Here is a 17,302-nt window from a genome sequence, read left to right as displayed (position 1 = left end):
GTGGCCCACATATATATTGAAGATATTCAATGAGCTGAGCACGGTCAAATAAGGTTGAACATCAATTTCCGGATGAAATAGAGTCATAATTTGGAGTCCAGAAAAAAAGGTTTGGAGGTAACCCATCTTCGTTTAAAAGAGCACTGCGTTGGCAGTACTCATATTAGGATATTGTAAAAGAAGGCTAGGTCGAGACGGCGAGGTCGTGACGGCAAGAACAGCGAAGCCTTGTCTAGCGTTTTAATCCGATCACGAACCCAGGCACGCGCCGGAGCCGGCGCAGCGGGACGATGATGATGGTATGTACAAATGAAAGAAGGTCCACAGAAGGCTCACACAATCTGCCCGGGGGGTCGAAAGCGGCCAACCTGGCCGCTCCTAACTAACCGATGTACCGCGGCGCACAAAAGGTTTCAAGCGAGAAACATGAACAATTTCAGTTCCACGGTGGCGTCGATCGGCTGGGGGATCAACAGGCGTGACTTTCTAGTTAACTGGAGAAGTTTGGCTGATGATCTCATAGGGACCAAGGTAGCGGTGGTGGAATTTGTCACTAAGGCCAGGTGTGCGTAGTGGTGTATAAAGCAGTACTTCGTTACCGGGACGATAAGAGACCACGCGATGCGTAGAATCGTAGCGACCCTTGCGGTCTTCCTGGCACGCTGCTGTGTTGAGGTGGGCAAGATGACGGCATCTGACCACGCGAGATAAGAACTGGGTAGGTACTGATGTGGAGTAGTCAGGCGTAAAGAAGAAGGAAGCATCAAGAATGGTAGTGGGAGGACGGCCATAAACGAGGAAAAATGGAGAATAACCGGTAGTCCGTTGTACTGCTGTGTTATAGGCGAGAGTGACGAATGGTAGAATAGTGTCCCAATTTAGATGATCCGGTGTGATGTACATGGAGATTATATCGGATAAGGTGCGGTGAAATCGCTCAGTCAGCCCGTCAGTCTGGGGATGGTAGCTTGAGGTTGTCTTATGAAGGGTGGATGACGCGTAAAGAATTTCGGCAACGACTGTCGATAAGAAGGCCGTCCCGCGGTCACTTAGGAGCACCCGAGGAGCGCCATGACGCAATGCAATTGATCGCAAAAAGGAATTTGCTACTTCTTGAGCGGAACCGGTCGGTACAGGTGCTGTCTCAGCGTAGCGTGTAAGGTGGTCGACAGCTGTTATAACCCAATGGTTACCCCCGGCAGAGAGAGATAGGGGACCATATAAGTCGATGCCGACTACGTCGAATGGCGTGGTGGGACAGGGAACAGGTTGTAGAAGGCCAGCGGGTGAAGAAGTCGGCCGTTTGCGACGTTGGCACAGAGGGCAGGATGCGACGTATTTGGAAACGCTGGAAGATAGGCCAGGCCAAAAGAATCATTTTTTCACGCGGTCGTAGGTTTTGTCAACACCAAGGTGACCTGCAGTAGCGTCATCGTGGAGAGCCGCCAGTATACGTGGGCGAAGCACACGCGGCACGACTGGGATCCAGCGAGTTCCATCAGGGCAATACACGAAGCGGAGTAGGATGCCATCTTCTAACTTGAAATTGCGAAGTTGTCGGCGAAGCCGAGCATTGGGTGGGTCCGAAGCGCCAATAAGGCGGTCGATGATGGGACGGCAGTAGGCGTCGGCTAATTGCTGTGAGCGGAGAGCGTGTTTGTTCTCAGAGTCGTCAAATGAAACTGTTGTGATATACGTCGGGGAAAGAGATGGTCGGCTGTGGTCATAGGTGGAAATGCACTAGGAAGAAAAACAGCAAGCCGATTCCGAAACTGGACAGCGAGAAAGAGCGTCGGCGTCTTGGTGTTGGCGACCCGATTTATAAGTGACGTCGAAATTGTATTCTTGCAGGCGTAGAATCCAACGGCCAAGTCGGCCTGTCAAATGTTTGAGCGAAGACAACCAGCAAAGAGCATGGTGATCGGTCACAACTGTGAAGTGCCGACCCTATAGGTAAGGGGAAACTTTTGGACAGCCCAGACGACGGCAAGGCACTCCTGCTCGGTAATGGTGTAGTTTTTCTCCGCTGGAGTGATAGTCCGACTGGCGAAGGCAATCACTTTCTCACGCGAAGTTGCATCGCGCTGCAGAAGTACAGCGCCAAGACCGAGACCACTGGCATCAGTGTGCAGGATGGTTGGAGCGCTGCCACTGAAGTGGCTAAGAACAGGGTCTGATGTGAGGGCGTGCTTCAGGTTATTAAAAGCAGCTTCGCACTGTTCAGTCCACACGAAAGGGCTGCGTGCTTTAAGTAGTTGATGAAGTGGAGCAGCAATACTTGCAAAATGCTTTATAAAACGCCGGAAATAAGACGCCAGGCCGAGAAAACTGCGCAATTCTGTAGCCCGTTGTGGGCGAGCAAAGTTCAAGACCGCGATGATTTTTTTCAGGGTCTGGACGAATGCCTGGCTGACTAGATGTCCCAATATTTTAATTTCCTTCTGTGCAAAGTAGCACTTCTTGGTGTTGAGCTGAAGGCCCGCTGAAGCGAGACACGTGAGGACCTCATTCAGGCGCGTGAGATGGTCGTTAAAAGTTGACGAAAAGTTGACAATGTCATCCAAGTAACATAAGCAGGTTCTCCATTTTAGGCCACGAAGCACAGTATCGATTATCATTTCAAATGTCGCTGGTGCGTTGCAAAGTCCGAAAGGCATAACATTAAATTCGTAAAGGCCATCGGGAGTTGCGAAAGCGGTTTTTTCTTTATCGTCCTCGTGCATAGGTATTTGCCAATAACCTGAGCGGAGGTCCAAAGCCGAGAAATATTCGGCGCCTTGGAGAGAGTCAAGGGCGTCATCAATTCTTGGTATTGGGTATACATCTTTGCGGGTAATTTTGTGAGTGCGCGGTAATCAACACAAAAGCGCATTGAGCCGTCCTTTTTTTTAACTAACACTACTGGTACACAAAATTTGGTAAATTTCGCGCGAAGCCAAGTTGAGTGGGTACGTGGGACTAAATTTAGCTTTTGAAGCACCTAAATTTGGAAGTCATCACTGAGGAGGCCATATCGAAATTAGAATACCACTAATTTCGGTCACATTCTGATGATATTGTTACACGACTTTTGGATGAATGATGCCTTTTTATTCCATGTTATGCTTTATAGACACGAAGACCGATCAGTGGTCTGTCTTTTGCCACATTCGCATTTTTGGGTACGGCGGTTCCCCATTGGGTAGTCTGAACGTAACTTCAGAAAGTCGAACTTCATCTTCATGCACTCGCTGAGCTTTGACTTCTTGCTGTGGGAAAGAGACTTTTCTACGGTACCGTAGAAAAGTCTCTTTCCCATTGCAGTTCGGCAACGACTCGGCATCTTTGCGGATTTGAGACTTTGTGCCGCCGCATAACGAGACGTTCTTTCTTCTCTTCAAGCACCTCCGACGCTCGCTTATCCTTCCTTGCTTCATTCGCATGTTTTAGGGCGGCCTTGCGCCAAACCATTGACTTCTCAATCCGTCGACACTTCTTCGTGTAGCCTCCGCTGATGACACTCACTGTACGGTGATGGGGAAAACGTGTATTGATTTTTGAACCTTATTATTGTCTCTATTGATGGGTCGGCTCGATATCGCGTACAGTGGCCGGGAGCTTGGGGCTCTCAGCGACTCTTGGAGCCCAGCCCACCAGTCGGTTGCGATGATAGTCGGTTGCTCGACGCAGTCGGTTGCGATGGTAACGGCGCATGCGCTGCTGTGGCTCTTGCCGGGCACTGCGAAATGCGTTTGCTAGCCTGCTTAGTTTTCGGTTCAGATTTTTTTGGAAACAGTGTTGCGGCGTGACCTCCCCTTTGGTCTATGCTTTTGGAGTTCTGCAATAAATAGTGGCATTCGGTCCCGCTGTGCATATCATTGGTGCGTTAGAAAAATATGATAGCTAGCCGGTTGATTTAGACAATACCAGATTTGCAATTTCAACTCTACAAATTCGAGGGTGCAGGCAGCCTCCTACACGGTGAAAGTACGTAAGCATGCCGAATTTTCGGAATTGGCCCACCTACATCCGGAAGTCGCCACTCAGTTCACAACAGTCTAATTAGGTTTGTCACCAATTTTGGCCAAATTTGGACGATTTCACACTTTGCACATTCGGAGAGCTAAAGGCTGGAATTGGGGCACCTAAATTTTGATGTCGCTGCAGAGTTGGCTATTATAAAATTAAGCTGGACAAAACTTTTGACGTAATTCTGGCGATTCGGACGAATCCGAATTACGGACACCCAGGGTTGTAAATTTTCGCGCGGTCCAGATAAATTTAGATCCCATCGCCATAGCTAATTTGGGTTGCGTACTAAATTGGGTAAAATTCGGAAGTGTAATTTTGAAGGCCCATGGACCAACGTGGAACTCAAGAGACTTCTGATGCGCGTACAACAAGAGAGTGAGAAGTTTGGGCTTAAACTGAACATTAAAAAGACAAAGATTATGGCGTCTTGCCCTATCAAGTCCTGGAGCATCAAGGGACAAGAAGTGGAAGCTGAGACAGATTTTATCTTCTTGGGCTCCAAGATTACCTCGGAAGGAGACTGCAGCCATGAAATTAGGAGACGCCTGCTTCTGGGAAAGAGAGCCATGGCAAGCCTTGACCGCCTAGTAAAGAGCAGAGACATTAGTCTGCCAACCAAGATCCGTATAACTCGTGCTATGGTCTTTCCAGTTGTGATGTATGGATGCGAGAGTTACACTGTGAAGAAGGCTGACCGCCGAAGAATTGACGCGTTTGAATTGTGGTGCTGGCGGAGACCTGACAGTTCCTTGAAGATCAAATCAGTCGATATTGTCGACCATAAACCCTGAATACTCATTAGAGGGTCAAATTCTAAAGTTAAAGCTCAGCTACTTTGGTCATCTGATGAGAAGAGAGGGGTCGCTAAAAAAAATTTTTGATGTTGGGAAAGGTTGAGGGTCACCGGAGAAGGGGTAGGCAAGAAACGCGATGGTTAGATGACATCCTCGAAGCGCTGCAGATGAAGTTATGTGATGTCAGGAAGATAGTGAGAGACCGGAAAGTGTGGCGTGATATGGTCCATAGGGTCACGAAGAGTCGGACACGACTGAACGACTGAACTGAACTGAAATTCAGAGGATCATCTATGACGTAGACTTCAAAATCGATTAGATAGGACACAAAACTCGATCAAATAAACATCAAGGGTCCAGAGAGCAAGTTTCGCTGGTGCATCGTGGAATTTTCTGTAAACACTTTCTGCGGGCATGCTCTGCGGTTGTTTAATTTTGCATGATAATTCTGGTAATGGTTAAACAATAAAAATCATCTTGGATCAACGAGCTGCGCAGCTGCAAGCCAACCTTTCTTTCTTTTTGTTTTGGTACGCCTTTTGAGGATAAAATGAAGCTGCGTCCCAAGCTACGAGTGTTGTTATATTTTGGGGCCAAAGGTATGCACAGCGGTAACGTACATAGAAAAGATCCTCGAGGCGCATATTATAATCTTTGAATGTGAACAATTTCGGAAAATGCCGCATTCTGTGCAGTGCATGGCGCTTTGTGACAAAAAAAAACATTTAGTGAATGTTTGACAAACGTCGGCAGTCAGACCTTTGACGCAGCAGGGGGTGGTAAAAATGTCTGGCTCTGCTGGACAGGCCGCCATTGGAAACTGACCCTGGCAACGTTTAACTATATTCCAAGACCTTATTCCCAAATGACTGATTGAAAAAAAACAACAACAACAACAAGAGATATATAGATGAAACTGTATGTATACATACATTTCTATTTCTAGTTCTAGTATATTCCAAGACCTTATTCCCAAATTACTGATTGAAAAACAAAACAAAAAACAAGTGATATATAGGTGGAACTCTACGTATACATACAGTTCTAGTTCTAGTTTTAGTGAAACGTTATAATGTTTCATTAGAAAAAAAAAAGAAAACAAATCGAATCACAACTGAAAACTATTTGCGCTTACAATGCTCTGGGGAATAGCAGCCAGAGCAACAAGGCCAACTTCGTCCCCACGCACTACTACAAATCGCTGTTGCAGTCATTTCCGGCTCTGATAATTAAACTACAGTCTCTAATCTTTACGTTAGAACGAATGAACAACATCTCCTGTACTCCCTTTCTTGAGCCTATTCCTGCTCTTGGTGCGTGCACTATCAAGCTCTGATCAGTCCCTCTCACTCTGGTAAGGTAAAAGAGCTGAGATCTAATTGCCGAATTCTCAAAACACTTTTGCCGTAGAAGCCAAAAGCTAATGGCTTGAACCATGAAAAGTGTCATTTGTCTTTTATAACCAAAGAAAAGTGCCGCAATATAAAAAAAAGCGGCAAGAAGCTAGGAAAAATCTGTTTGCTGTTTCGATTGAGCTGGATATTTTGATCTATAAAATAATTCATATCTTACACGTTTTCCAATATTTTCTGTAAAAAAAAAAGCTTCTTTTCACTGCTTTTGTTTTCGGTCTCCAAGACCTCCGTTAATTTTTCATTCCTACACTTGATGCACCTGTTTAATTTCTGAACATACGTTATCGCATATAAAAATATAGCAGGAGCAAACGGATGATGATTGCAGCATAACAAGTCAGATTTCATACGGTATACGGGGTTTAACGTCGCAAAGTGACGTCGGCTATGCGGCACGCCTCATATCAGTGTGGCCGCGCACGAAGGTGGTAAGTCGACGCAGGTGAGCGGCTGGGCGAGCACTATTCCGCCTCGAGCAGCTACAGCTGCAAAGAAAACTTACAAAGGGCAGCATGCGGTGAAAGTCAAAGCTCGAAGAATTAGATGGCAGCGTTTAGGAACAGCTAAAGGGACACACGTTGTTAATTAAGGGTGCAATGGATTAGCGATGTGCAGCCCTTAGGGGTTGTTCTGCGTTGAGAAATGCAGCGGACGCGCAATGGGAAAGCCGGTTTCAAATTTAGAATGCGGAGGCGGCATCTGTCTTGTCAACAACCTGTCAGGTTTCGATGGAGTTCCCGGTAGGCGGAACATGCCGGCGCCATGGCAACGTTTTTTGACACTTTGGAATGATGCTAGGTTTTTTATTAACGCGACGCCCTTTCAACAGAATGAGCAGGATATTCTATTGCATAAAAAGCAAATCCAGCTCAGGGAATCTTAAGAGTCCGAAAGCAGATAAAGGTGCAGCATGCGCGCGGCTTAGCTTAGAGAACTGAAGTAGCAGACGACATGTCCATGTCCAGAAGACAAAGGACCTCCGCGATGTCGCAGAGCGAAGACACAGGATGAAGGACGGCAAACGGCAAAGAACGCTGACTGACTGATGACTAGAGCATAGAAAATCGTATTCTTTCGTACTGCGTTTAGGCTCCTTCCTCCCTGTGAAACTCTATTAGCAATCCCGTAACAAACTAGCACGAGCTTCACAGTGGAAAATTGTGCAACAGTAATTTTGGGTCACAGCAGAAGGCACTACGCCTTTCTCAACGGCGATATATATATATATATATGAATATATATATATATATATATATATATATATATATATATATATATATATATATATATATATATATATATATTTAACTGTATCACCGCATTTTCATTTGCAATATTTCATTGCAAATCTGTGAAATTAAGCTGACGACCGTCTTACCTGGACCCTGTTGGCTAGCTCTGTGGGCGGCTTCTCCAAGAGATCGCCTCCATACGTTGGGAAAAAGTGGGGCCATCCGGGACGGGCAAAATCGTCAGCCCCAACCTCCTGCTGTAGGCACGCCAGATGGGAACTGGTATTAAGACAGATGGAGTGGCGAGCCGCTTCTTCGGCTAGCAACTGCCGGTAGGGAGTCGTGTTGTCTGGGTACCTGCGCCAGTGGGCATCCGCACCGACGATGACAGGTATGAGCGCTCTTTAGAGTTTCCGTCCCAGGCAGCACAAAACATCCGCCTATTATTGGAGTGCGTTGGAACATGGTGTTCCAATATAGTGGCCATCATGGACAACATATTCCGAATATTGGGCAGATGGTTTGTGCTTCCTGGGGAATATGATCACCGACAATTTTCAGTAACACAATAGATCCAGTCTCCGCTAAAACTACTGGGCCGGCTTGCACGATAAAGTCAGAGCTAAGTCCAGACTTAAACGGTGTCTTCAGAAAGAGCAAGCTTATTTAAGACGGCTCGTGTTCCGAACGTCGAACGCTTCGGGTTCATGTTCACCAGAGTGACTTCCCAGAACGGCCTCAGCAACCACTTGGGGCATTTTTACTCGTAACACAATCTTAAGCCGCAAAAAGCAATGGCACGGATTTTACACAACGCAAAATTGACGGAATGTGTACATCTTACAGCAGGGACAGTGCCAGCGCATCCCTGTATTTCCCTAATTTCGCTACTTAGACACCTGGCGTCCTTGTGTCTTAACCAAGACAGCAGTTCAGTTCAGTTCAGGCGTTCAGTCGTGTCCGACTCTTCGTGACCCTATGGACCATATCACGCCACGCTTTCCGGTCTCTCACTATCTTCTTAACATCACATAGCTTCATCTGCAATGCCTCGAGAATGCCATCTAACCATCGCGTTCGCTGCCTACCCCTTCTCCGGCGACCCTCAACCTTTCCCAACATCAAATCTTTCTCCAGCGACTCCTCTCTTCTCATCAGATGACCAAAGTAGCTGAGCTTTAACTTTAGAATTTGACCCTCCAAAGAGCAGTCAGGGTTTATGGTCGACAATATCGACTGATTTGATCTTCTGGCAGTCCAAGGAACTCTTAAGAGTCTTCGCCAGCACCACAATTCAAACGCGTCAATTCTTTGGCGGTCAGCCTTTTTCACAGTCCAACTCTCGCAACCAAGACAGCACTAGAGTCGTAATCATACAAGCGACTTATTCAAGTCAGGACTGAAGCCAAGCCTTGACTCCAGTCTTAAGCGGCCATGCTAGTGGCCTATTCTTTAGACTCCAGTTATTTCTGGACTTAGCTAAGACAGTCTTAAGATTGTTTTGTGCAAGCGGGCCCTGGTTTCTGCTTCAGCACAACAACCCGGTGGAGACAGAGATGGTAACATGCACATGGGTAGAGAAATTTCCTTTGAGCGGGCTGATATGAGGCGAACTTTAAGAAGACAGTTATTCGCTACGTTTACCTTAGTGATAGCAGGAACGCCAATAAGTGTAGCCGTAAGGTATCGCCTATATATAGTGATGGGGCTGGGGGTGTATATTCCGTTCATTTGATTCGGTAGTACGAGAGAATATCATGAAAGGAGCAAGTGCCCCTCGGCCTGTAGAGCAGCTCGATTCCTGGATAGCCCGGAATGTAAGACCTCGGGCTAGAGAATTAACCTCTCTTTTGTCAGGGAGGCCGGCATGCGCTGGCGTCCAGATGAGGCTTTCGGAGCCCCGGGGCTGCTAGAAGCGTAATAAGCGAGCAGCGATGCGGGATATATAGCTGTTTGCGTAATTTATAATGGTTAATTTTTAGTCGGAGATACATTTTTGGCAGATATAGATACGAGCAAGCGCGATGGCTGCCTGTTCTGCCTATGTGATGGAAGCGGTGATTATCGAGCTGGAAGAAGCTTTGCTTGATTGTCGGCTACAGCCAGAGCCATACGGAAGCCTGATGTATATTGCGCTGCGTCCATGTAGACCACCTTTTGGTTCTCGCCATATTGTCGGTGAAGGGCTCGACCTCTTGCTATCCTGCGGCCCTCGTCTCGCTAAAGGTGGATGTTTTTAGAGATGGGAGGTGTGTTGAGGTTAAAGCGGAGATGAGGAGAAAGGGTGAAACCGTCAACAGGGTGTGTAAATGGGGTTATTCTTAAAAAAGGACAATAGAATGCGGCCAGCCGTTGAATGTATAGACTGGATATGTGCGCCGTATCTTTAGCTTCTCTAAGTTCCTCGAATATGTTGTGTAGAGTTTGAGGAGTCAGGTGTTGGATATGCTGGGGGGAGAGTTGTAGTGAGGTATGAGAGGGCATATGTGGAGCGGCCTATAATGTAATACCTGGGTGAAGTGGAAGTGTGTTTCGCTCGCGTAAGCCAGCTCGGAGGTTGGTTATGGGGCGGATTAGTCGGGTGGTCTGTGACTGTATTTGGAGAGTCTTTGTGACTTCTCCGTGCGTGCCATGGGAGTGCAGAACTAGACCTAGCGCGCGGAAGTGCCTGGGGCGGTAGAGGAAGAGTTCTGAGTTTGCAGGGAAAGAAGTTAGACCGCGTTCCCGAACATATGTGTCAAGGGTGGTTAGTGCCAATTGCAGGTGTCCTATTTTGGCATCACTGCCGCGGTTAGCTCAGACAGTGATGTCGTCGGCGCTTAGGCGGAAATGGATATTGGGGGTTTGAGCTAGTTTTTCGGGTAAGTGAAGAAGTTCTATGTTAAATACTTTAGGGGAGAGTACGGCTCCCTGGGGCATACCTCGTGCACCCATCGTGATTCCTGGAAGGCAGTGGTCGCCAAAGGTTAGCGCAGCTGTGGGCAAGATGAGGTACTCTCGGATGTAGTTATAAAACATGGCGCGGACTCACAGGGTTGTAAAGTTCTGAAGGATTTCCGAGTGTGCTACATTATCGAATGCCTTAAGATCCGCACCTAGGATAGCTTTGGTGTCACATGTTTGACAGTCGGAAATGTGAAGCTTTAGCTATAGGAAGACGTCCTGAGTAGAAAGGCCAGGACGAAAACCAAACATGCAGGTGGACATGAGATTTTTTCCTTCTAGGTAATGACAAAGCCTGGTCTCAAGCCCATGCTCCGTTAATTAGCCCATCGAAGAGGTGAGATATGTGTGCCTGTGGTTTGAAATGAGCACAAGTTTTCCAGGTTGCAGTATAAAGACAACTTTGGCATCTTCCCATCTCGGCGGGAGAGTGTACCTTTGCCAGCACTCGTTAAAATATTCGGTAAGGGCGGCAATAGATTCGGCATCAGGATTCCGGAGTCTCTTATTATGTACCCCCCTGGACCGGGGGCTGAAGATGTATTAAACCTCTCGAGTTCACCCTGCACCTCTGATACTATCATGGGTTGGTCGACGAAGTCATTACTGTGTCTTCCATAGTCAGGCTGCATTGCAGAACTGTATGTGGGGCATTACTCTATTGGAGGAGTACCGGTGGTGGTGTATCATAAGTGTGTATTAGTTTTGTGACGTTGTTTCTTTCTGTAATCAGTCTTAGTAGAGTCTATGGTGCCTTAAATTAAGGTTCCAAGTCTGAGATAAACTGATATGTCTATCTGTTTTGTATAGAGATTCCCAGCTCTGTCGTGAGAGTCGCTGCATGCGTCTCTACCTCTGTTTTAAGACGAGCGAGGCGGCGTCTTAAGGTCCGTTCCAGCGCTGTTGTGGCCAAGTCGTTGTAGGTTGCCTCTCGGCTCCCATAAATTATTTGTTTTCTGGACAGAACACAACCAACTAATGCTTTCGCATTAGTAATTCGCTTGCAGGAGGCGGGAAGGTGGCTTAAGAAAATGCGCTGTACCGCGCCGTAAGAGAAAGGAGCCGGCGCTGAAACCGGGGTAGGTTGGACATCTACCCTTAATCTGCAAATGGGTTTATCGAGAAGGAAAGGCGCTGGATGTTACCATTTTTTGGTCACACAGTCCTGGCTTCAAATTACATGAACCCATTTTGGCGTTAGATTTTGGCGACAGGATATAGCATATTACTCCTTCCACATTAATAATTCGCAGAACTTCTAAACAAGTGCTTAGGTTATTAAAAAGGGACATCGCATTGAAAGTGAAAAGCATTCCCAGAGGCCTAAAACGTTTAAACGTATTATAACGTTAGAAAGCATGTCTACTTTTGTAGAATATGGATGTAGATGACAATGTTGCTGACTTCTCTGTTCACGCTGATTCAATTGGAGAGAACTTGAACTCCGCTTTAAGGACATGAGACCAAACCGTAAACGGCATTCATTTGCAGGCGAACCTTGCAGATGCTCAGTGCACTACATGCACTATGACAATAACCTTTTGGTCTGTGCCAGTATTGTCCCACAGATACTAATTATCATACAGTATTGAGCAACCAGAGCGTTTGAAAACTCCCGACGTAAATATAAAGCGTCGCTCTCATCAAGCCATGCGGGCGTGTCCGTGGGGGGCGTGTTTAACTCGGGATCCAATCATCCTGGAAGCCTACATTAAGATATCCCTCTCAAATATGAGTGTGAAACCCCGACGCCTGTTAGCTGATTTCGATCCAAAGGTCAATGCAATCACAGGTCGACGGTTAACAGATTTCACATGCTTTTTTTCCGATTCATCCAGTGAAGTACTGCTGTCGCACTGAGAAATGCTGCAAAGCCGGAAGTCGCATGAAATGAAGTATGACCTAAATAATATTGCGACCTTTTATGCAGTCAGAGGTCCAGATTGCTGAACAGCTTTGCTCGCTGATTGGGGCAAGGTAACGACGCGTGGGGAGGTTCAGTGCACTACATTCACTATGACAATAATCTTTTGGTCTGTGCCAGCATTGTGCCACAGATACAAATTATCATACAGTATTAAGCAACCAGAGTGTTCGAAAGCTCCAGACGTAAATATAAAGCGTCGCTCTCATCAAGCCATGCGGGCGTGTCCGTGGGGGGCGTGTTAACTCGGGATCCAATAATCCTGGAAGCCTACATTAAGATATCACTCTGAAATATGAGTGTGAAACCCCGACGTCTGTTATTTGATTTCGATCCAAAGGTCAATGCAATCACAGGTCGATAGTTAACGGATTTCACATGCTTTTTTTTCGATTCATCCAGCGCCCGTCTCGGCTGCGGGAGGTGGTTAGTTCGAAACCCACCGCCGGACACCCACCGGTAAAAATGGGTACAAGCGTCCCCCGGCCTGGCGCTCGGCTTTTCCAGGGGTGTGCGTTTGGGAGAAGCTCCGTAAACCCCGCTGCGCGCCCCTCCTCCGCAGTGGGCCCAAACCCAGTTTCGAACCTCGCAGCCTGCGAAGGTGGTTCTGTTTGTCTTGCAAAGGTACTTCCTTTGACCCTCACCTGAAGTGCTCCCTTAGAGCCTCAGCTGCAGCAGTCCTAAAAAAGGGCCACATAATGGGCTGTTGCCGCGCAAGGCGGACTTATTGTTGTCCGATGGCGGAACGAATCACTGCCACATCGGTGCAACTATTTGGGCCGTGACCTCTTTTCCCAAGCATTTCACCCCAGAAGAGCCGAGCACCAGGCCGGGGGAAACCTTGTACCCATTTAAAAACCGGTGGGTAACCGGCGGCACCAGGGATCGAACCCGGTGCCTCCCGATTGCGAGGCGGATGCTCTACCACAAGACCACCGCTTCGGTCGCACTGAGAAATGCTGCAAAGCCGGAAGTCGCATGAAATGAAGTATGACCTAAATAATATTGCGACCTTTTATGCAGCCAGAGGTCCAGATTGCTGAACAGCTTTGTTCGCCGCTTGGGGCAAAGTGACGACGCGTGGGGAGGTTCCATGGAGTCAGAACTAATACTTAAGCGCTTTTGGTGGTGTGAAAGAACTGCCAGGGAGCGTCGCAATTTTAACTATGCTTGTTTTGTAGAAACGTCCTACCGACAGAAGGGGCCGTGGCTCATGAAGATGACCCGCTTGAAGTGTGGCTTCCGCCGCTGGCTGAACAGCAGCAGGCCGATGGAGGCTGCTCCGGCCCCGTGTCCGACAGCCACCACGTCTGAGCCGTTGCCACCGAAGTAACCGATGTGCTCGCGCACCCACTCCAGCGCTGTGAGCTGGTCTCCGAGGCCCACGTTTCCAGGCGTCTCCGAAGTGCCACCCACCAGGAAGCCCAGGACGCCCAGCCGGTAATTGGGGGCCACCACTACTACGTCCCCCAGAACAGACAGGTATCTGCAGGAAGCAAGGCGATGCTAAGACCGTCGCGCAGAAGTTTTGCGCTTGAAAGCAGAGCTACGGGACCGCCAAAAACAGGGAAGAAGGCCCATTACCCTGCTGAAAATTTCACATGAGTGTCATGGGGAGCTATGGGCAGTACGAAAATAGTAGATGGAAACCCATTGCTTTACAACATCTTCTTCATTTGGTTAATCGTTTACTAAAATTTCATAATATGCCTGCGACGGGAGGATTACGCATTCTATTGAAATGTAAAAGATAGCTGGGAGATACATTATTCATGCACTCATGGTTTGAAAGTGTGGTATAGGTATGATACGTGGAGCCGCACATGACAGCTCGAAACTAGATATTTACGGTGTTAATTTGGCTCTGCTACTAGCAATCAATAGTCCTCACACATTACTTTCACTTCGAGTTCTTTGATATGCACTCGTTGTGGCTTAGGACAGAAATGTGAAAGCCACTGAACCACAAAGACTGATTGTATATTGTGGAAGAAGGCCAGGTCGAGACGGCAAGATCGAGATGTCAAGGCAAGGGATGCCGTGTCTGGCGTTTATTCCGATGAACAACCGAGGCGCGTGCCACCGGTGGCCCCACGGGATGATGACGATGGTATGTACACGTGAAAGAAGAAGATATTTGGAAGGCTCACACAATTTTCCCGGGGGGTCGGAAGCAGCCAGCAACTGCTGCATTGCGGCGCACAAATGGTTTCAAGCGAGACACATAACTATCTCAATGCCTCGGTGACGTCGATCGGTTGGGGAATGAATAGGTGTCACTTTGTAGTTTACTGGGGAAGTTTGGGCGATGACCGTGTATGGACCAAAATAGCGGTGGTGAAATTTATCACTAAGGGCAGGGGTGCGGAGAGGTACGTAAAGTAGTACCTCGTCACCAGGACGGAAGGAGACCTCACGATGAGTCGAATCTTAGTGACTCTTGCGATAATTCTGGCAGGCTTCTGTGTTGAGGCGAGCAAGGTGACGGCATCTGGCCACTCGGGATACGAACAGTCGGATGTAGAGAAGAATGAACTGTCGAGAATTGTGATGGGAGGGCGGCCATATACAAGGAAAAATGGAGAGTAACCGGTAGTCCGCTGTACTGCTGTATTATAGGCGAATGTGACGAAAGGTAAAATAGTGTCCCAATTTCGATAATGCGGTGTGATGTACATGGAGATCATATCCGATAAAGTGCGATGAAACTGTTCAGTCAGACCGTTAGTCTGAGGATGGTAGCTTGAAGTGATCTTGTGAAGGGTGGATGATGCGTGGAGAACTTCAGCAACCACTGTCGATAAGAAGGTCGTTCCGCGGTCACTTAGGAGCACCCGTGGAGTGCCATGCCGCAATACAATATATCGCAAAAAGAAATTTGCAACCTCTTGAGCCGAGCCAGTGGGCACAGGTGCTGTCTCCGCGTAGCACGTAAGGTGGTCCACAGCCGTGATTATCCAATGGTTGCCCCTATCAGAGTGAGGCAGGGGACCATATAAGTCGATGCCGACTACTTCGAATGGTGTAGCGGGACAGGGATCGAAGAGGTTGTAGGAGGCCAGCAGGTGGAGTGGAGAAGTCGGCCGTTTGCGACGTTGGCACAGGGGGCAGGAAGTGACGTATTTAGCTACACTGGAGGACAGGCCAGGCCAGAATAACCGTCTCTTCACGCGGTCGTAGGTTTTGTGAAAACCTAGGTGACCTGCCGTAGCGTCATTGTGTAGAGCCGCTAGGATACTTGGGCGAAGCACACGCGGGAATACTGGGATCCAGCGGGTTCCCTCAGGGCAATACACGTAGCGGAGTAGGATGCCATCTTCGAGCTTGAAGTTGCGTAACTGTCGGCGGAGCCTAGCATTGGGTGGTTTCAAAGCGCCATTAAGGCGGTCGATAATGGGACGGCAGTAGGTGTCGGCTAGTAGCTGCGAGCGGAGACCGTGTTTGTTGTCAGAGGTGTCAAACGAAACTGCTGTGATATGCGTCGGAGGCAAAAAGAATCGGCTTTGGTTAGAGGACGACATACATTGCGTAGAAAAACTGCAGGTCGATGGAGAAATTGGGCAGCGAGAAAGTGCGTCGGCATCTTGGTGGTGGCGACATGATTTATAAACGACGTCGAACTGGTACTCTTGTAGGCGTAGAATCCAACGACCAAGCCGACCTGTCAAATTTTTCAGCGAAAATAACCAGCAAAGAGCATGGTTATCGGTGACAACTGTGAAGTGGCGACCATATAGATAAGGACGGAATTTCTGGACCGCCCAGACGACGGCAAGACATTCCTGCTCGGTAATGGTATAATTTTGCTCAGCTGGATAGAGGTCGCGATGTCAAGGCAAGGGATGCCGCGTCAGCGTTTATTCTGATGAACAACCGAAGCGCGTGCCGCCGGTGGCGCCACGGGATGATGACGATGGTATGTACACGTGAAAGGAGAAGATCCTTGGAAGGCTCACAATATCTTCAAAGATCAGTTTTAGAGCGCAGGTAGGCGCCCGTGCAGTGTTTGAGCGGCGTTGTCGTCCGTGGAGCCGTAGGGCAGCTATAGGGTGGGACGACGCCACCCTGTCAGAAATTATACTCGCCAACCTGGGAAGCCGGATTCTGCATTGCCTCCCTACTACGATCATCCAGAACACACATCTGGGACAGCGTGGTGAATGGCAACGTGTAGATCCTGAGAGATATTCTAACGCTATCGCGTCCCACACTGTAAAGAGACGTTAAAGTGCCCCAGGTGGCAACTGTGCTGCAAGCAAAAAAGGCCAGTCCGGGGCACAAAGTTCTCCTCGGCCGCAACCAAACCTTCGTCATCATACCGGCCACCTGCCAGCCGAGACAGGTAGTAGAAGAGTAAAGCGCCACCAGCCGCCTGCGACTGCCGCAGCTAGCAAGTTGAAAAGGGGAGGGTTGTTCGAAATTCTCTCTCCGCATTTAGATAAGAGGGAGAGAATATGAGAGGCAATGTGATGCTTGGTGTGCTCGGATGCATGGCGAGAACGGATGCATGCGCTAGCCGGAGGGGGGGTGCCAAGCGGGAAGAACACGGAGGGAGGGCCTGACTATATAGAGTCCTAAATAATGCGCCGAAACTAAGAGTTATTGTGCTTGGAAAAGAAGCGGAAGGGTTATTACAGTAAAAGCATACGCTTACTGCAAGAACGGAGGGATTGTACAAATAAAGGGTGAGAAAAGGCATGCGGCTCGTAAGAAAGGAGCAGTTGCGGAAGAGAGAAAAACGACACCGTTAGATGGAAAGTGGTGGCGGAGGGTACGTTGAGCGCTGCTGAGAGGAATCAGGCTGTTTGTTCCCGCTGATGCGTAACGTGCTGTGGTGAAATATGAGAGCCAAGGAAAAACCCGTCCACACCGCTTACGCGCCACCCGAGACAAGATCGACGAGGCGCGGCGTCTTCCCCAGTGTTACGAGAGGCTCAAGTAACTCATTATAGATCTCTCCTTTCAGAACGAGGGGTTGGTTCA

The 17,302-nt window shown here is 48.3% G+C and overlaps 1 protein-coding gene across 1 annotated transcript in view; it reads right to left on the bottom strand.

Annotated features, from left to right (window-relative positions):
• Positions 1-15,919, bottom strand: part of LOC146192294 (cholinesterase 2-like) — a 36,352-nt gene extending 20,433 nt beyond the window's left edge. Inside the window, exons 1-3 of the mRNA XM_084600451.1 lie at positions 15,843-15,919; positions 13,512-13,805; positions 7,599-7,809 (exon numbers count right to left, since the gene is read on the bottom strand). Coding sequence (XP_084456577.1) covers positions 7,599-7,809; positions 13,512-13,805; positions 15,843-15,919 — 582 coding nt within the window. The remainder of the gene's footprint in view (positions 1-7,598; positions 7,810-13,511; positions 13,806-15,842) is intronic.
• Positions 15,920-17,302: the final 1,383 nt, after the last annotated feature.

The sequence above is a fragment of the Amblyomma maculatum genome, chromosome 4 (genome assembly GCF_055883805.1).
Source record: "Amblyomma maculatum isolate TAMU_Amacu chromosome 4, ASM5588380v1, whole genome shotgun sequence".
Lineage (NCBI taxonomy): Eukaryota > Metazoa > Arthropoda > Arachnida > Ixodida > Ixodidae > Amblyomma > Amblyomma maculatum.
This window is presented reverse-complemented; position numbering and strand designations above follow the sequence as displayed.